At 62.9% G+C, this 19,113-nt stretch overlaps 2 protein-coding genes across 8 annotated transcripts in view; one reads left to right on the plus strand and one right to left on the minus strand.

Moving 5' to 3' along the window:
- The window catches only part of CRTC1 (CREB regulated transcription coactivator 1), a 78,778-nt gene extending 68,403 nt beyond the window's left edge, over window positions 1-10,375 (plus strand). For 5 of the 6 annotated variants that reach the window (XM_060296923.1, XM_060296924.1, XM_060296926.1 and 2 more), the window contains 3 exons: window positions 2,792-2,878; window positions 3,496-3,676; window positions 4,932-10,375. In XM_060296923.1, the coding sequence (XP_060152906.1) occupies window positions 2,792-2,878; window positions 3,496-3,676; window positions 4,932-5,143 (480 nt within the window). In that variant the 3' untranslated portion in view covers window positions 5,144-10,375. The remainder of the gene's footprint in view (window positions 1-2,791; window positions 2,879-3,495; window positions 3,677-4,931) is intronic. The other variant, XM_060296925.1, reaches the window with a different exon arrangement.
- A 371-nt stretch (window positions 10,376-10,746) lies between these two features.
- Window positions 10,747-18,446, minus strand: COMP (cartilage oligomeric matrix protein). Of its 2 annotated transcripts, none has more exons than XM_030880051.2 (19): window positions 18,181-18,446; window positions 17,866-17,951; window positions 17,400-17,451; window positions 16,804-16,973; window positions 16,002-16,139; window positions 15,634-15,708; window positions 15,370-15,528; window positions 15,177-15,281; window positions 14,981-15,088; window positions 14,621-14,780; window positions 13,961-14,079; window positions 13,696-13,748; window positions 13,414-13,595; window positions 13,021-13,199; window positions 12,846-12,894; window positions 12,446-12,642; window positions 11,776-11,948; window positions 11,017-11,156; window positions 10,747-10,934 (listed from the first exon to the last, which is right to left on the minus strand). In XM_030880051.2, the coding sequence occupies exons 1-19, from the start codon at window positions 18,257-18,259 to the stop codon at window positions 10,888-10,890; spliced, it is 2,271 nt and encodes a 756-aa protein (XP_030735911.1). In that variant the 5' UTR covers window positions 18,260-18,446; the 3' UTR covers window positions 10,747-10,887. The 2 variants fall into 2 exon arrangements, with proteins under 2 accessions (XP_030735911.1, XP_060152910.1); XM_060296927.1 differs by having other exon boundaries at window positions 17,866-17,969.
- Window positions 18,447-19,113: the final 667 nt, after the last annotated feature.

Below are 19,113 nucleotides of genomic sequence, written 5' to 3' on the forward strand. Positions count from 1 at the left end.
CCGATCTCTGACACAGACACACACACACACCCCTTCCAGGTTCCTCAGAATCCCTCTTGGCTCTGCTCCATCCATGGGTGCATTCTGTCTGGAACCTTCCATCAGGGGAGAAGGGGTTCCTGCAAAACTGACATCCAGGCCCCAGACTTCTTGCTGTAGCAGCAGAGCCTCCCCAGGACCCCACCACCCCATCCCCAGGCTGAGAAACCTCAGGAGCTACTGCAGTGCCCAAGACCCTGAAGTCTCCCTCTCAGCTAGGGGAAGATAGGGCCTTACTTCCCGGGAAGAGCAGGGGGAGGAGCTGTTCCTCCAGGCAGGACGTGGGCTCCCTTGTCCCCAGCGACATGCCCCGCTGTCCATCTCCCAGGCTCGCAGCAGCGCACCCCGAGCCAGGCCCCGTGTGTCAGGACAGTAGACCTAGCCCTCAGTGGACCTGAGGCTGTTCTCATGGCTCACTGATACAGGAGGGGCTCTCCCAGGGCACTCCCTCCACCACCCACGGCAGCCAGGGGTCCCGCTGGGACTGTTGGCATGCAGCCCCCCACTCCGCAGAAGGCAGGGAAGGTGCAGTGAGCTCGGGGCCGGCGGGGGGTCAGCCTGGTGTCTGCATACTCTCCGTCCATCCCTGTCGGCTCTGAGCTCTCGCGGCTGGTCTCGTCACGTGGTGCCGAGGGGACGCGGGAGTGGGAGAAGTTGGTCCAGGCAGGGAAAGCGATAGGGGGCGCCTGCCCGAGGTGGGCAGCCCTGCCTGGGGCTGGTGTACGTGAGGCAGGACAGGAATTTAAGCGTGGAGCAGATCGCTCTCAGGAGAGGTTCTCCTGCACCAAAGTGGGCCATTCTGAGCGGAAAGCATGTCGCTGTCTCATCAAGCCCGTGTCTCTGTGTTGGTTTGTCCGTCCGTCAACTGGGCACTGGCCAGGGAGGCAGGCTGCTCACTCAGATGTGAGGATGGGGCTGGCAGGCTGTCTGGCCCCAACCAGGGGCTTGCTTGGGGGCAAACCATGGTTTCCCACTGCAGCTGGATCTCTGGGGACATATTCATCAGCCCCATGGGCCTGGGTCACCCCACGCCTCTCCGGCCCAGCCAGCATCTCCCCTGGATGCACGAGGCAGCCGCCTTGCCCCACTTGGCCCCAAGCGGATGTCGCTTGTGTCCGGCTGCACCCTGAACCTTAGGCAGCTAGAATTGGCTCCTTTGTGCTGCCCCCTCCGGCCCCAGCCCTTCCATTCTGGGCAGACCTTTCTGGCAAACCCTCGTGGTAGCTTCACAAGAGAAACCACATCTGGGGTCTCCTGTGTGTGCCGGGCCTCTCTGGGGTCAAGGCCATGGGGACAGGGTCAGCTGCCCCAGAACAGCCTGCCCCCGGCCTCAGCCACGGCCATCATCTGCCCCCTTCGCAGGTAAACCCAGCAACCTCACAGCCCCCTTCTCCAAACCTGAAGCTGGCAATTTTTAGGGCAGGTGTGGCCTTTTTGCCACGTTGTCTTTTTGGCTTCTTACTCCTTTCGCATTTTTAACTCTTTCCTGGTGTTTGAATGGAATGTGCATTCCCAGGAGCCACCGCACCAGCCGGAGCGGCTGTCCCTTTCTGCGGTCAGTACACTGAACACCCGGAGTGGCTGGGGGCATTGTGGCCAACTCCCCTCTGGGATGGAGGCCTGAGAGTCAAGCTTTGGCAGCTGTCAGAGAACGCGGGGGCCTTTCTAGAATAGAGAGCTCAAAGCGGGGAGGTCCAGGGCCTGTGGTCCATGAAGCCTCTGACCTGGAAACGGCCGCAGGGGAGCGACTTCTGCAGGGCCACCCTGTTCTACAGAGGAGGAAACAGGCCAGAGTTCCCAGCCTCGGGGACGCCGAGGGCCCTGGGCGGGGCATCTGTTTCCCCAGGTCTGTTGCCTCCGGTGTGACTTGGCGACACACACGGCCATCCCTTTCCTCCCTTCCACATCCCGCCAGACTCTGTCCTGCCATCTCCCTGGCAGCACCTCAAGAATGGGCGGGAGCTCCACAGTCCTATTCTTGGCATCTCCACTGCCTCAGAGGATCCCCAGCCCCCTGCTCCTCTCCCAGGGGCAGCCCCCATCCCTCTGCCCCAGCTGGCATTGGGCAAACAGGAGTGGGACTGCCTGCCATCCCCCAGGCCCCAGGGCCTCGCGGGCAGGCAGGCAGCCGCGGCTGGACAGGTGGGCAGGGGCTTTCCGTGTACCTGTCCTGTGCTCACTCTGTGCACCCTTCCTGCCCACGTGTGTGTGGCCTGCTGCCTGTCCCGCGTCTCCCATGTCTGACAAGGTACGCATCCCACCCTGAACACCGAGTATCTCCCGCCTTGCCCCACTCACACACTTTCCTCTGGGGCCTGTCAGGTGGGGTTTCCGGTCCCTGTGGCTCCTCGTCTTCCATCTGACGACAGCGGGTTCACCCACACCTGAGCTTAAGGAGAGGAGATGGGATGGCACTTTGGGAGAAGTTGGGCGGCAGCGGCCCCCTCCCCAGGAGCAGGTGGTGGAAAGGAGCAATCATCCTGAGAGTAGGGGTGCACCCCTCCACCCCAGCGGGTGTGGGCTCTCCCAGGAGCCCTGAGATAGATGTCATCAGCCTCTCACGTCCTGAGCACCTTCCAGGAAGTTCCAGAGGCCTCCCTCCTCTCCCAGCCCAGGCCGGTGGTGAGGTCCTGGGAGAAGGGTATGGGTGCAGCCAGCCCGTGGGAGAACCACCCCCCCAACCCCATAGCAGCCTCAACCCCTGCCTGGTTTTAGGAACCCTGACGACAGTGGGCCTCTCTTCTGTCTGCAGCACTCTTCCACCCTGGGCGGCGTGTTTGGGGACTCATACTATGAGCAGCAGATGGCGGCCAGGCAGGCCAATGCTCTGTCCCACCAGGTGAGCAGGCGCCCACCACAGACGCTCGCCAGACCCCGCCCACTCCTCTGCGTGAGCTTCTCAGCCTCTCCAGTCTCCAGACTGCAGAGGCCCAGGCCCTGGAGGGGGTGGCTTGGCTTGGCCTCTCCTGGCGTTTGCACCCTGCCCGCAGAACGAGGCCGCCAGCGGAGCGGGGAGGAAGGGTGGGCGGTGAACGCTGGTAGGGACAGGCAGTGGCTGTTACAGCGGTGCCTCGGTGTGGGCCGTGCACGTGGGTTTGCGGGAGGTTGCAGTGGCTTTGTGTGAAGGCCGGGATTGGGGGCGTGTGGGCACGGGAAGGGTTGGCTGCAGCCTGGAGCTGTTCACTCACTCACTTATCCATCCATCCATCCATCCATCCAGCAAGCTCTGAGGGGGACGTGAGCCGGCAGGCCCAGGCAGGTTTGGAGATGGGGAGACCCCAAGGCAGAGGGACTTATGCTTGGCAGCCCCAAGTGTACCTTGGCACGGGTGCTGGCCGTCCTGTAGGGGAGGAGGTGCCGGCGGTCGCAGGCAGGCCAGCCAGCCAACCACGGCCGGGGCCCCAGGGTGGCCAGCTCGGGGGGGCTGGCCTCACACCTGTATGCTTCCTGTCCCAGCTGGAGCAGTTCAACATGATAGAGAATGCCATCAGCTCCAGCAGCCTGTATAGCCCGGGCTCGACACTCAACTACTCACAGGCGGCCATGATGGGCCTCACGGGCAGCCACGGGAGCCTGCCGGACACACAGCAGCTCAGCTTCCCCAGCCACGGCAGCATCCCCAATATCATCCTCACAGGTGAGAGGCCGGGGGAGACGGAGTCCCTGCCCTGCGTGGTGAGGCGTGACGGGGCTGAGGTGTCCCTGCCCAAGGAGGCCAGAACCCACTGACCTCGGCTCACTGCTGGGCTTACAGGACACAGGCTGGGGGGACGCACACTGGACCCTGGACCAGGTGTCCGGTGTCCCAGGCTCAAGAGTGAGAACAGGATGAAACCGGTCACTCACCTAGCCCTTCACCTCCTGCCCAGTCCCCTGAACCCCAGTAGCTGAACATGCCGGGGATGCATGTGACTGTGGGGTGGGCCCTGCCTGCTGGGGCTTGTCCCGTGCAGCTGACAGACACGTAAGAGCTCGCGCATGCTGCGTCGGGCCTCCCTGAGCGGCCTGAGCACAGTGCCCAGGCACCCAGGCTTGCGCACGCGCATGTTGAGTGAGTCTTCTCCCAGCAGAGCTCAGACGCTGCAGTCCCCCACCCCCACCCCTCGTCGTGCCCCTGAAGGTTCTTTTATCAAAGACGGAGGCGGTTTCCTCATAAGCCAGGGCTGTCGGGGAATTGAGGGTGAGGCCCTCTCAGCAGTCCCCACTGACATCTCTAGGATGGAAGGGGTTCCTGCCCAGAGCTCTCCACAGCCGGAGTGCAGACCCAATGCCTCCTCCCCGCCCCAAGGGTCTGCAGGAGATGCTCTGGGTGTAGAAGCCTTGGCCTTGGAAGTTGTGTGAGAAGAATCAGGCCTCTGTGATTGTCCAACAGCCCAGAAGGAACGAAACTTTCATATCTGTTTCCCAGATTGGGAAACTGAGGCCCAGGGTCTCACCACAAGTAGAGGAAGGAGCCCAGGTGTGAACCTGGGTCTCTGCAGGGAAACCCGGGCTTCCCCCCAACCCACATGCACACGGAGTAGACTGCCTGGCGGAACCTGGCAGAGCCTGAGAGGCCCCTGCACCCTCCAGGTCACACTGAAGTCTGTGTCGCAGCCCTCATCCCAGGGCTTTCTGGCCCTGGTACCCCGACATCTGGGTTGGGACCGTCCCGTGTGCTATGGGGTGTTGAGCCGCATCCCTGGCCTCCACCCACCTGATACCAGTAGCATTCCCTCCAGTCGTGACAACTAAAAATGTCCCCAGACATCGCAAATGTCCTTTGGGGAACACACTGCTCAGGTGAGCTCCCTGGTATGGCCTGAGCGTCGATGGGAGCCATGGAGGCGCAGAGTCGGGGTGCGGGGAGTCAGGGCCAAGCTGAGCCTTTTGTGTGTACCCCCCACCCCCAGTGACAGGAGAGTCCCCTCCCAGCCTCTCTAAAGAACTGACCAGCACGCTGGCCGGGGTCGGTGACGTCAGCTTCGATTCTGACAACCAGTTCCCCTTGGACGAACTCAAGATTGACCCCCTGACCCTGGACGGACTGCACATGCTCAATGACCCAGACATGGTCCTGGCCGACCCGGCCACCGAGGACACCTTCCGGATGGACCGTCTGTGAGCCGCACGCCCGGCACACGGCCGCCCAGCCCCCGGCTCCGTCACCCCACCGGTCAGTGGTCCCCACGGCGTCTCCCCAAGCCTGGGGACGGTGGCGCTCCGTCCCTCGCAAACGGCCGAGCTTGTGATTCTGAGCTTGCAATGCCGCCAAGCGCCCCAGCCCACCCGCCCGCCCGCCCCGATTGTCCACCTCCCGCGTGAGGCCGCGTGTCGTCGCCCCCGCGGACCCTCCCTCCCTGCTCTCTCGTCCCCATGTAAGATGCGGAAAGCGTGCTGGGCAGGGCCGCCGGCCTCGGGGGGCGCCGTGCTCTGTGACGGTGGTGGGATGAGGTGCATCTTGCGACTGTTGTCCAGCTCTCACTGCCTTCCTTTGTCCCCGGTCCCCCCACCCGCCCGCGCCCCCAGCCCTTGGTTAGGTAGCGAGCCAGCCCCACCCCGCCAAAAGGAGAAGGCGCCGGGGGCGGGGGGTGGGCGGACATGAAGCGGAAATAAACACTATTTGGACTGCTGTCTTTTATATTTCTGAGCACACGCAGAACACTAGACTCCATCCCACGGAGGTGGGATGCGAACATGTGAACGGAGCATGCGAAGCAGCTGCATCCCCCCTGGGGCCCAGTAGGGAAGCCCACGCCCCCGCCTCGCCACCCCCAGCTGGGCCCCTCGGTGGCCACTTTTGCTGCGAAATCCCCACCCAGGCCTGTCGGGGATGCACGTGGAGGCAGGGATCATTTCTAGGGGGTTTTGCGACTTGTTTCCTCTTTCTTTCTCTGTACCGTGGTCACTGTTAGTATTATTTAAAGAATGGCCGGGGGGGCGGGTGGAGGCGGCCGGGGCATTTTTTTGGTTTGTTTCTTTCGGTTTGTATTTACATTTTGGTTGTAGATGAATAACTGACTCCTTCAAGCCAACACTTGCCTGAGAGCATGTTTTTATTCTAGAAATCCAACGTTATAATATTTGTAAGCTAACTGGAAGCGGTCTGCTGCCTGCCCGGGTCTGAGCTGCATCTCTGGCCTTTTTACTTTTGCTCCGTTATCCCAAAACAGAAGGACGTGAGGTTGGGCTGGGCTCGCTGGCCTGGGTGGGCACTCTGGCAGAAGCTGGCAGCAGCGGCCAGAGGGGCCTCTGCTCTGATCCCTAACGGACTTCTGGGAAGGAGCCCAGCTTCCATCAGGGGTCTCGTGAAGACCCAGCTCTGCCCGGCCTTCCCAAAGGTGCCAGCCAGTCCTCAGGGCAGGCCTGTCCTAGACCCCGTGGCTGGCGGCAGCAGCCGCGGCCCCTCTGTTCTGAGATGCCCCGGAGACGAGCTTGTCCTCAGCACCCCCAACCCGAGGTCCAGCCGACATTCATCCCCTCCCACCATCCCGCCATCTCTTTCGTAGCCCTTCCTGGCAGGGCTGGATTTGGAGGCAAAGAGCAGTGTGCATTTTAGCGGCTGGTTTCCAGGTGCTTCTCAGAGTGCCTCAGGAGGCCCAGGTGACCATCCATCGGGGCTCACTGGCGCACCAGAGGCCATCCGTCTGCCCTGCAGGCCCTGCGAGGGGGCGACAGGGCTGGCTTTGTGTTCTGTCAGTTGCTTTGGAATAGGAACGTCCGTTTCATTCCCTCCGACATCGCATCTCGAGTTCTTACTCGCTCCTCCGCCTGCCAGCAGGGCTGGCACCTCCTGCCTGGTGCGTTTCCGCCTCCGTCGGGGTCTTGGGAGCGCCCGCCTCTATCTGTGGGAGCCAGATTTGATCCTAGCGACCATCCCTCTCTCTTGTTCCCTGGCCGGGCTCTTAGCATGTGGCCAAGTGGCCGCGTGGGCCCACAGATGGGAAGCCCCCTGTCCTCGGTCACTTGGCCTCCGCCGCTGTTGTCTGGACTGGAGTTAGGTTTAGTGTCAGTCCATCCAGGTCAAGGGCCCGTCTTCTTTCCAGGGCTGGGGGCAAAGAGTGAGGACTCTTTCTTTTTTTTAAAGAAAAACTACATGTATGTACATAGAAGGGTTTGATTACCATTAGACTTGTATGTAGAACTTTTTTTAAAAAATGGCCTTAATAAAATTACAAGCAACCTTCCTGGATGCAATTTTCAAACAAGGAGTTGGGGACCCCGTGAGGGAGCCCCGCCAGCCCACATTTCCCATCTGCCCAGCAGTGGGTTCTTGGTGCAGATGGGCAGGGAAGGAGGGACTGTCCAGCCCCATGGCCTGTTTCTGGCATCCCTAGGCCAGGAGCACAGGTGACACTGTATTAACACGGCAGCCTCAGCCCATGAGGGGCGTAGGTGCAGAGCTTTCCCAGGGAGGGGAGCCAGCCAGGAGCCAGAGGCCAGGCGTCCTCAAAGGGTTCACTGCCCCCTCCTGGGCCTGGGCAGGCCTCTGGGGGTCTACAACAGGGGATTTGGGGTTTTTTCTTAAATATCATTTCTCTACTAAATATTGAATATGAGTAGCCAAGACTTTTAGAAACAGGACAGCTTAAGGGAATCAGCCCTTTGACTTGTGACGTGAAAATACTGTGATTTCAGACGAGCTGCGCCGTGAGGGGTGAGCTGGAGCCCCTGCGTCGTGTATATAGACCCGCTCGCTGTGGCCGAGCCCCCCTCAGCTGTGCAAACCTTTCCTCCGGGAGCGTGAGCCAACCAGCGTGTCCCCACCTGCCTCAGTTTACCCTCTGTCCTCTGAGCCCCCAGGGTGGTAAATTTGTTCCCCCGTGAGGCTCCATGGACCGAGGATGAGACCTGGGGTCAGCCTGTCTCTGTGTCCCCCAGAGAAGAGAGTTCATGCCCCTGGTCCCCACCCTCCGCCTGTCAGCATCACCCCCTGCAGTGCCCAGGGTTGACTTGGGGAAGGAGGAGTCTCATGGGGGTCACATCCCTGTCACAGGTACCCGTGAGGACCTCCCCCCGCACCGTGCCCTTAGCAGAGGGAAGACAGGCAGCACTGTTTGGGGTACCCTGCAGCCCCCCCCCAGCTTTCCTTGCACGCCTTGCTTCCCCCCAGCGCTCTTCCGGGCAAGAAGGGTAGGCGCCAGTCCCCTGGGGCAGGGGGCCCTGAGACCCTCAGTGGAAAGCTCAGGGGGCAGGTCGACCCTTCAGCAAAATTTGGAGGCCCACGGCCAGTGGTATCCAAAAACCAGTCAGGCTTCCCTGTGGGGACAAGTACACAGCAGAAGGGACCCTAATTGCGTTTGGTCCAGCCCCCAACCCCAGTGTGGTCCACGGAGTTCCCTGGGACCAGGCCTGCGAGGCTGGAAGGCAAGGGCAGGTGTGTGTGTTTGCAGCCCTTTCCCCAGCAACGCCTCCATTCACTGGGAGTGCTTGGCCGGCCTTTGCGGCCTGTGTGCTGTTATCTCCTTGTGGGTGTTGAGGGCTGGGCAGGAGGGTTCTGACGTCGTAGGTGTGTTTGACCTGACTTCTTCAGGCGGCCGACCTCCCAGGAGGGCGGCCAGCCAAGTGGGCCCGTCGTGAGGCCTGTGTGTCACAGTGGCGCGGGCAAGGACAGCTGTCCATCTGTCCGTCCATCAGATGCTGTGAGACTCCTGCATGGAGGGCGAGACGTCCCGTGTCGTCCATCCATCCTGCTGGGGTGGGTGTCCAGTTTGGGGGCTGCGTGCATGCTGGGTGCTGGCCATGGCCTGGTCACAGGGGACGGGAGTAGGTACGTACGAGGCCCATGGAGGTGCTGGGTGGGACTCAAGCAGCAGGGGTGACCCCCCTCTGTCCAGCCTCCTGGGCCTAATGAGCCCCCATGATCACCTTCTCCTAGAGAAAACTTTGTTGACCTGGAGGCCTCCAGGCAGCTGAGAACGCCTGGGATGGTACACGCCTCCCCAGACCTCCACATCTCAGCCCACCCTGAGCTAGTTCATAACCAAACTTGCTGCCGAACTCCTGCCCCCAACTGGATTCTGAGTCTTCTGCATTTCCAAAGAAGGCATCCCCACCCCAGGGTGCAGGCTGGGTGTGGTGAGGCCTGGTGGGGTCAGGAGACCCCCGCCCCCAGCCCTGACACAGCAGTAGCAGCACCCATCGCCCTCACTGGGTTCTGAGGGAGCTGTAGTCAGAGTCCTCAGGGTGCCCTTGGCGTAGTGTTGGGGCACAGGGGTGCAAGGTCAAGGGTACCCTGCTGCTCTTGGGCCTGGCCTACCACCCCTGCAGGTGACGCTTCAGGTGAGGGAGCTGTGGCCACCTGAGCTCCACGCCCCCCCCCCACGTGACCTGAAGAGCTGGGGGAGGTTTTGGCACCTCGCCTACCCTGGGAGGCTTGCCTGGGGTGAGTGGGCAGACAGGTCTGTTTCTGCCCGAGTTCTCCGTGGACCCTGGGCCCCCATCCCCTGGGGGTCTCGCATCCTATGACAGGGGTCCTTGGGACATTCCTTTGTCAGGCCCTGCCCGGCCAGCTTGGCCTGAACCAACTCTTTTTGGCTTCCTCGGCTTTTGGGGGTCCTGGCTGCGTGGGGCTCAGGTACCTCTCCTAACCGTTGGTGTGCCACAGGTGGCTGGCCACAGATAAGAGTTCTACCCCAATGGAGGTGCGGTGACCTGCACCCCCAGGCCTAGGCGCTGGGGTACTCCTGAAGGCGCCGGGGGGCAGACAAGACCCTTGTGACCCGGGCCTCGGTTCCCTCTTGTCATTAGCTCAGGCCCACAGGTCTCAGGGCCCCAGGCTCACCCCAGGCAGGGGCTGGACGTCAGGGACTGGTTCCAGACAGCTCCCTCTGCCTTCTGCCCTCCTGGCCAGTGCCCAACACCCTGTCCCGAGGAGCCAGTGACACTTGGGTTGCCCCCATCTTGCAGGGTTGTGGAATTTGGGGGTAATCGATGCCCAGCCTGTCATTTCTGACCTCCTGCCAACCGGGGACAAGGGGACACAGCTGTGGCATTTGCTACCAGACTCTGGAAGGGAGGGCTTTGGCAGTCAAGGTCCACTGACCCCGCCATGCCCTCCGTTGGAAACTGCCCCTGCCCCTCCAGGGACTGGGCACTGATATATGCAAACCTGCCAGTCCAAGCCCTGTCCCACTCATGTCCCTCTTTCCCCCAGGCTGGCTCTGCCCCCACCCCCAGCATGTACATTGTGCTGTAGATGTCCCGTGGGCCGCACGCGTGGGTGCCCATGGCGGGCGGGGGCGGGCGCTCAGGGCGCACTCGGCCGGCCCCTGCCCATCCTCTCTGGCGTGGACGCTATCGTCTGTGTACCTTTGCATCCTTTGTAATGAAACGTAATAAAAATACAATGTTTTCATCTCTGCCTCCTCCCCTTTTTTCCTGCCCTCTTCTCCCCTCTGGAGGATGAACTGTGGGTGTTGCAGGTGCACCAGGCAGGAGCCACACAGGGGCCACACACACAGACACAGACACACGGACACGCAGGCATGAGCCCCTCACACACACACCCCAGGATCCTGGGGCAGACGCCCCAGGAGAGTGAGTGGGATGCAGCAGGGCCGGACACTCCTAGTCAGGCTTCTAGGGCCCCAGCCAGTCACGGGGGGAGAGAGTGGCAGGCCCCCAACTCTCCCAAGGCCTGAGTTTGGGGTCCCTGGCCTCTCCTCAGAGGCTCGACCCTTCCATCTCCCCGCAGCAGAGACCACAGCCGGCTTGCTCCGCCACACACACACTTTATTTTGTCCTCTTTGAGCCCCTCTCCCTCCCCACCAGGCCAGCTGCCTCTTGGGGCCGGGTGCTGATGGCCTCCCACAGTGAGGGCAGCCGTGAGGGTGGCCGTCATCCAGTGGCGGGTCCTCACCTGTGTCCCTAGGCCTGCAGCAGCCTCTGGACCTCGTAGTCCTCAGGGATGGTGTCTGTGGGGAGAGGGTGAGCAGGTGAGGGGGGGTGAGGCTGGGCGGTATGGACTCCCCACCTTCCCCAACAGGGTCCTCTTACCATTGCAGCGGTAGCGCAGGTTGGCCCAGATGATGTTCTCCTGGGAGAAGCAGAAGACTCCCAAGCGGCCTCCCCGCATGGTCGTGTCCAGGACCACATTGCTGTCCGCAACCAGCTCCGGGCCCTCGTAGAACCTCACTCTGCGGAGAAGGAACGGACTGTGATTTGGGGCCCTGGGCCAGGTGCCTCCTCCCCTCTCAGAGCGTCGGCATCCTGCCCCATGAGCTAGGCCCCCTCCTCTCTAGAAGAGGGGGCCGTATGTCTCCCTGCCTGGGCCATGCTCAGGGCAGAGGGGGCTCCTGACCTGAGCCTCAGTTTCCCTGTGTGAGAGGATGGACATCTAGGGCCCTGCACACAGTAGGTGCTAAGCGTAGTGCCTGGTCTTCCTGGCAGCGTAGAGTGGGGATTGAGAAACCAGGAGTGAGTGAGACCCCCCTACTGCTGTGTGCAGAGTCCAGAACCACCGGACCCTTGAGCCCAGACCACCCAAACTGGCCCTGCCTTTTCTGAGTCCAGGCTCCCCCATGTCTCACCTCTCCTCTGGCCCTGCCCCCTGAGCAGCTCCCTGGACGGCCTGGCCCCTCCCCCTGTGCTGGGAGGGGTATCATGCCCTAGGGCCAGACAGTTATTTCTAACTGCCTATATTATTCCCATTTTACAGATAAGGGGACCGAGGCCCCCTGAAGCACCCCCCTCCTTCCCTCAAGAGCCAGGATAGAGCAGAGACTCCGGGTCCCCTGGCAGAGGGCGGGTTCCCACCTGATGTAGCCCACTTGGGGCCGGTGCTGCAGGAACCAGCGGTAGGATGTCTTGTCCTTCCAGCCCACATTGCGGGGGTCCTTCCACAGCAGCCGCACCTGTGACTCTGTGTCCCCCGTGTGCCACAGTGCATTCCGAAGGTGCTCCCCAGGGCCTGTGGAGGACTTCACGGCCTGCCACGCCGGAGAACAGGGGAGCGGGGGTCAGAGACCACACAGGCCACCAGAGCCCCCAGACAGGCAAGGAGCTGTGAGTCATAGAGGAGTGGTGGGGGGCCCCAGTATGCCTGGATGGGAGACCCATGAGAAAGCCTTGGGGGCCACGAGGAGCTTTGCAGTCAGGCTGTAGGGGCAGCAGTGGTTTGTGGGATAAACTTGAGTCTAGAGGACTTGGGGAATTCTAGGGTTTCAGTGAAATACTGGGGTCTATGGGGCCTGCAGGAGGATTTGGAACCTGAGGGAAAGTTTGGGGCTCTGTGAGAGGGTTTGGGGGCTTACAGAGAGATTGGGGGATCCCGGGGGAGTGTTTGAGGGCCTGTGGGAGGAACTAGGTAGAAAGACTTCTAGGTCCATAGAATGAGGCCGGGGGCTGTAAGGCTTTGGGGATCTGTGGGAGGGTTTGGGGCCTCCGAGTTGGCACTGAGACCAAGAGTTCAGGTAGGGCCCAGCACCTTGAGCTGGATGCCAGGCTCCGCCACTGCACGGAAGGGGTTTGCCTGCCAGTATGTCTGCTCCATCTGCTTCCACATGACCACATAGAAGCTGGAGCTGTCCTGGTAGCCAAAGATGAAACCCGCGTAGTCGTCATCCGTGACCGTGTTCACGTGGAACGTGCCTTCGAAGTCCACGCCATTGAAGGCTGTGTAACCTGGGGAGAGGAAGGGACGCTAGCCCCTGCCGCACCGGGGCCCAGAACCGCCCCCTGGCCCCGCCCCTCCAGAGTCCAGAACGCCCGACCCCTGAGCCCAGACCACCCAACCTGGCCCCGCCTTTCCTGAGTCCAGGCCCGCCCCGTCCCACCTCTCCTCTAGCCCCGCCCCCTGCACGGCCTGGCCCCTCCCCATGTCTCACCCACACCCAGGCCAGGGTCGCTGTTCATCGTCTGCACGATCTCCATCCCCTGGTGGGGTTCAAAGGAAGAAGGGCCTCAGGCCAGCCGTGTGGGCCTCGGCTCCCCGCCCCTAGCTTAGGACCCGCTGTGGCGGTCCTGGGCTCCCCCCACCTCCCGCCTGGGCCCCGCCCGCACCTGGTTGAGCACCACCCAGTTAGGGTCTATCTGCGCGTCGCCCTCGGGGTCCAGCACGACCGTCTGGAAGGCCCGGAAGTCGGTGAGGGTGACCTCAGCGTTCTCCGGACACACATCGATCTTGTCCACCACCTTGTCTGCATCAAAGTCTCCCTGGCACGCGTCGCCCACGCCGTCCCCTGAGAGGAGATGGGAGGCCCCCCCACCGTAGTAGAATCAGCTCCAGGCCCCGCCCCAGGCCTGGCCACGCCCACACAGGCTACCGGCCCTGCCCACACCATGTCTCCAGCTCTGCTCACACGTGCCACTGGCCCCACCATGCCCACCCCAAATCTCACCCTAGTGGCTCCACACTAGCCCCATCCCCACCACAGGCCCTGCACCCTGCCTTACGGTCCACGTCTTCCTGGCCCGGGTTCGGCACCAGGCGGCAGTTGTCCCGACTGTCGGGGACCCCATCGTTGTCATCATCGTCGTCGCAGGCGTCACCCTGGCCATCGTGGTCTGAGTCCTGCTGGGCGCTGTTGGGCACTGTGGGGCAGTTGTCCCGCGAGTCCTGGTGCCCATCCCCATCCCTAGAGTGGGTGGGTGGGGCAGAGACAATGAGACCCCAGAAAGCTGGATCAAGGGCTGCCCACCCTGGGTGCCCACCTCAGCCCCAGATGTCCTCCTTACTGGTCTTGGTCGCTGTCACAAGCATCTCCCACAAAGTCGTGGTCCACATCCCTCTGTGGGCGGGGGAAGGTTGTAGATGTCCTTAATCAGGGCAGAAGAATTCAGAAGCCTCCCGCCCACCCCCAGTTCCAGAGCCAAGGTCCTTCCTCACGTGGAGGAACACCACCCCACCCCCCCAGGCTGCTGGGACTGGGCTGGAGTCTTGTCAATCAGCCTTGTGCTTACCCCAGGGGTCTGACCCAGCTGGGGTCTGGCCTGCCCTCACCTGGTCTGCGTTGCTCTTCTGAGGACAGTTGTCACAGGCATCCCCTACACCATCGCCATCACTGTCCTTCTGGTCTGAGTTGGGCACCCTGGGGCAGTTGTCCACTGCGTTGCGGATCCCTGCGGGAAGCAGAAGGACAGAACAGGATCCCAAGATTAGGACGGGGCCAGGCTGACTTCAGCAGGGAAGGTGCAGCCCTGGGGCTAGCTTGGGACAGAGTCCCACCCCATCTTTGGCTCCCAATAACAACAAAGTTAAACCAAGTATTCATGCCCAGTCACCAGCCTCCTAGAGACTAAATGAATGGATGGCGGTGAGGGGACTAGCTCTGTGAATGTACCACCTCGAGTCTCTGCCCAGATGTAAAAATGGTACCTCCTCAGCCCTAAACCCCAGGCTCACGTCTCTGTCCTCTTATTTCCTCCCTGCAGCATCTAACACAGGGACCACCTTCCCCTCCTCCAAAAGTTCCTTCCTTTTCTCCTCGGCATCATATCCCAGCTTGCATTTTGCTGCCCGCCGGAGCATGGTCCACGGTCCCTGGAGCCCTAGGCGAGCACACCCCCTCCGGCTTCCAAAGGAGGCCGAGCCCCGCCCAGCCAAGCCCCGCCCCTTGGTGCCAGCCCTTCCCTCTCCTCTCCCCCCTGCCACAGAGCTCACGGTCGCCGTCTATGTCGTCGTCGCAGGCGTCGCCTCGGCCGTCGTTATCTGTGTCCTTCTGATCGTCGTTCTTCTGGGACTGGCAGTTGTCGCATGCATCGCCCCACTTGTCGCCGTCCGCATTGCGCTGGTCTGGGTTCCGCACCAGCGGGCAGTTGTCCTAGAGGTCAGGGCCGGTTGGGAATAGTCAGGCCTAGAAAGGCAAATGTCACTCCCCCGACTGTCCGTCTCCGAGGCCCCGCCTCCTCTGCAGGGAACCCCCTATCCCTCTGGGACCCGTGAGATTAGCCTCTAAGGCCACACCCCTCACTCGAGCCGAGCCCCCATCTAGTCTCACCTAGGCCCCCGCTTTTGCCCCACCTTCTCGTTGAGGACGCCGTCCCCGTCGGCATCCGGGTCGCAGGCGTCTCCGATGCCGTCGCGATCCACGTCCTCCTGCCCTGAGTTGGGCACCGTCACGCAGTTGTCCTAGGGGTGGGCGCGGCGGGCATGAGGGGCGCTGCCGGGGAGCCCCGCCCACCCTCATACCAGGCCTCGCCCTTCAGACCCCGCCCACCTTTCGGCACTGGCGCTCTGAGCAGCGCAGCTTCTCGTCGGGAAAGCCGTCCAAATCTGTGTCGCTGCCGCAGAAGACCCCGTTGCCAGCCCAGCCGACACCGCACTGCGGGTGGGGGAGTGAGTGGGTGCTCCGGCGTGGCCCCACCCCCGGACCCTCATCGTACGCCCCTCCTTGGCCCGCTCGCACTCACCACGCAGGATCGCGACCCATCACGCTCCAGGACGCAGTCGGCCTTCTCGTGGCACGGGCTGGGCGTGCCGTCGGGGCAGAAGCGCTGTGCGCGCCGACGACAGCCTGATGCCTGGTCTCCCACGAAGCCGGGCTGGCACGGGCCGCACTGGAAGGAGCCCTGAACCCGGGCCACAGGAGGTCAGCCCCCCCGCCCCCCGCACGCCTGACACTTCGCGTCCCATCCTCCATCTCTCAGTCCTTCCCCTCTCCTCCCAGGCCTTACCAGGGTATTGACGCATACGGAGTTGGGGACGCAGTTATGCTGCCCGGTCTCACACTCGTTAATGTCCGTGCAAACCTGGGTGGGAGGGAGGGCAGAGGTCACTGATCCTACGCAGATACCCCCAGACCTCCCACCCGGTTCACATCTCCTCTGAATCCTACCTCTCCCCTACATCTTGCCTCCAAGCCCGACCATCCCTGACGTGGACCCTTAACTTCCTCTGTTCCCCAGACTCCGGTCCCTATGCCCTCCCGCTGGAGCGAGGCAGGAAAAGGCTGCGAGGCTGGAGGTCGAGTTTACTCAACAAAATGCCCCCCACCCCAACATGCTCCTCCTGGCTCCCCACCCCAACCCCCCACGGCCCTCACCTGCTTATTGGCCTTGGCGAAGGCCAGCCCCACGCCCTCGTGGGTAGGGCCGCTGTACCCCGGCGGGCAAGCCTCGCAGCGGAAGCCCGGACTGGTGTTGATGCAGCGGACGTGGGGGAAGCAGGGATGGGCGTTGCACTGGGGGAAGAAGGGCCCCGGAGGGTCAGAGGACGGACGTATAGCTGGGCCTCCCCGAGAGAGGCTTCTCAGGGCTTATTGGGCTTGTACTTGTAAAGTTCAAGGGCCGTCAGCTAGCTCTTGGGGGGCGGGGAGTGCCATGTGGGGCAGAGGCCACTGTCCCAGGGGTCACACACGGCTTTGCCTTGATGTGGGAAGGGGCAAGACCAGGCGGGGAACAGAGCGTGCCTGAGGGGATCTGTTCCTGGGACCCGGTGGGCTGGGTGCTCATGGGCGGGGGAAGACATTTTGAGGGCGGGCGTCCCCAGAGGAGGCGGGAAGTGGTCGTCGGGGCGTGCGTGCCCGGCGGTGAGGAGGCTGTCGGGGCGGGAGCCCCCCGGTGGTGGAAGGGTGGCTGGGGTCGGCGGCTCCCGGCGGTGAGGGGGGTCGTTGAGGCGGACGTCACCGGCTACGGAGGAAGTCGTCGGGATGGGCGTCCCAGGTGGAGAGGGGGGTGGTAGTGGTGGGTGTCCCCCGGCGGTGGGGAGGTCGTCTGGACCTGCGCCCCTGGAGATGAGGGGGCTCTCCGGGAGAGCACCCCCAGCGGATGAGGAGTTCGTCGGGGCGGTGGGGAGCTGTGGGGTCACGCGTTGGGGGATCGTCTGGGCGGTGGTGACGGACGCACCTCGTTGACATCGGCGCAGTGCGAGCCGTTGCCGTTGAAGCCTGCGGGGCAGGGTCCGCAGCGCGGGCCGCTTGCTGTCTCGGTACAAGCCACGCCGGGGAAGCAGAAGCCGGGCGCGCACTGGCTTAGGGGCCTCACGCTCAGTCTGGGGGTGCGCGCGGGTTGCATCCCTGCGGGGGTGGGGCGGGAATGGTTAGGGTCACGCCCAGGGGTGGAGCCTGGGGGGGATGGCCCATGAGGGCGTGGTGAGATCCTGGTTGTTCTGCGACCCCGCCTCGTACTGAGCGCTCTGCCCGCCAGGTCTCTCCAGTATCTGGATCTCTGCGCCCGGCCGTTTTTTGCTTCTCCCTCCGCGACTCTCCACCTCCCAGCATCTCTCGCAAGGTTTCTGGCACTTTTGGGGTCTCCCCTTCCCGTAGTCTCTGTCTCCCCTTCCTGTTTCTCTCTCTCCATCCCTCAACCAATCTCTCCATCTCTGTCAGCCTCCATCTTCTCTGTCTCTTTTCCTCCCGGTCTGTCCTTCGCTCTCTGTCTCTGTCTCCCCATCTCTTCTCACTCCCCCGCCGCCCAGTCTCTGCCGCCCCAGCTGTGCTCACCGCACGCGTCACACTCCATCACCGTGTTTTTCAGAAACGTGATCTCCTTGACCTTTGGTGCAAGGGGGATGGGGTGTGGTCAGCGGGTCCATTCCTCTCCTCCCCCGTCGGGTCTCCCCTCTCCCTCTCTCAAACTCCCTTCCCGCAGACCCACCCACTCGGCCCGGGCCCCCTCCCCACGGACTCCCTACCCCGAGATCCCTACTCTCCTAGCCCCTCTCTTCCTTCCCTGGGATTCCCTTCCCCCCTCACGGTTCCCTACCCCTCTCCCGCGGAACCCCCTTTCCCTGGGACCCCTCTTTTTCCTCTTTTCCATAACTCTGGGCCCTCTTCACCTCCACCAGGATCCCCTTCTCCAGTCCTCCCCCCACTCCTCCACACTCCCCTACCTCCGAGACCCCCTTCCCCTCTTCCAAGCCTCTCTGTGCCAAACCGGCACCCCCGTCCCCCCAACCCCGGCAGGCACCTGCTGCCGCAGCAGTTCCCGCACATCCTGCAGCGCCGCGTTGGTCTCCTGTAGTTCGCGTAGCATCTGCGGGCCCAGGTCTGCACCTGCGCTGACAGGGGGCGCTGGTGGGGCGTCGGGGACCGGAGACCCCCATCACCACCCCTCACACCGCCGCGGCAGGGACCCCTGACGCCCACCCCATTTCCTGAGCCTCTGCCCCGCTGCCTGCTTTCTCCGCCCCGCACGCCCCGGCGAACAGTCCCCGAGTCCCAAGAAGCCGCGACCCCAGGCCTCCCGCGAGTCCTGTCCGTTTGGGGGTCAGGCGCGGCTTACCCAGCGGGATCTGCCCCTGGCCCGATGCGCCGAGGGCAGCCAGGGTGAGCAAGAGAACGCGGGCGGCGGTGAGGACCATGACGGCGGCGGGGAGCTGGACAGCGGCTCGCTCTCTGCCGCCCACGAGGCCCGCGTGTCCTATTTATGCCGGCGGCGCGGCCGGCCCCGGGGACGGCCCTCCGCGGCCCTGCCCAGCGTCCAGCCTCAAGGTAAACAGACGGCGCTGGCCTCCGCGTTCAAGGCCCCGCCCAGCGCGGCTGAACCCGGATCCGGCGGGGAAACTGAGTCACGGGGGGAGGGCTTGTGCGGGGGTTATTGGGGCGGGGAATCAAGCGGGACCGCCCTCCAGCCCTCTCATTCGCTTATCTGAGTGATGGTTGCGTGCCAAGACTCGGGCATAGCTGGGAACGAAGTGATCGCCACAGTGGCGCCCCTCAGCTCACACTTGGGGAAACTGAGTCAAGAGTGGCTGAAGGTTAGGACTCACCTCCTCCCCCAACCCCTTTCTGATCTCTCTCTGCGGTTCTCAAGCTGGTGAGTAGGGGAGGGGGGCAGCCTGGTCGCCCAGGGGCCGGAGCCCACTCAGTCTCCCAATCTGTGCACTGGGCTGTGTGTGTGTCCCTCCCCAGCAGGAGGGTGAGCAAATTAAAGGACTGTGGCTGGAGGAGATCTGAGCGGGGGAGGCCCTGTGCTTCTGTTTGTCGAGACTTTGCCATACCATCCAAGCTCCAGTCCAGCTCTGTGGGAACAGCCTGTAATAAAAATAGAAATTACTGCTAATCAGGAAAATCCTCCCAGCCCAGCCATGCTCTTAAGCTACAAAACATCTCTGTTTTCTGGAGTTAACCCTCTTTGCCCCTACCCTCCAGCATTTGCAGCCTCTATTCTATAGGCAGGGAAACTGAGGACCAGAGACAGGAAGTGACTAGCCTA

Source organism: Globicephala melas, chromosome 3 (assembly GCF_963455315.2).
Source record: "Globicephala melas chromosome 3, mGloMel1.2, whole genome shotgun sequence".
NCBI lineage: Eukaryota > Metazoa > Chordata > Mammalia > Artiodactyla > Delphinidae > Globicephala > Globicephala melas.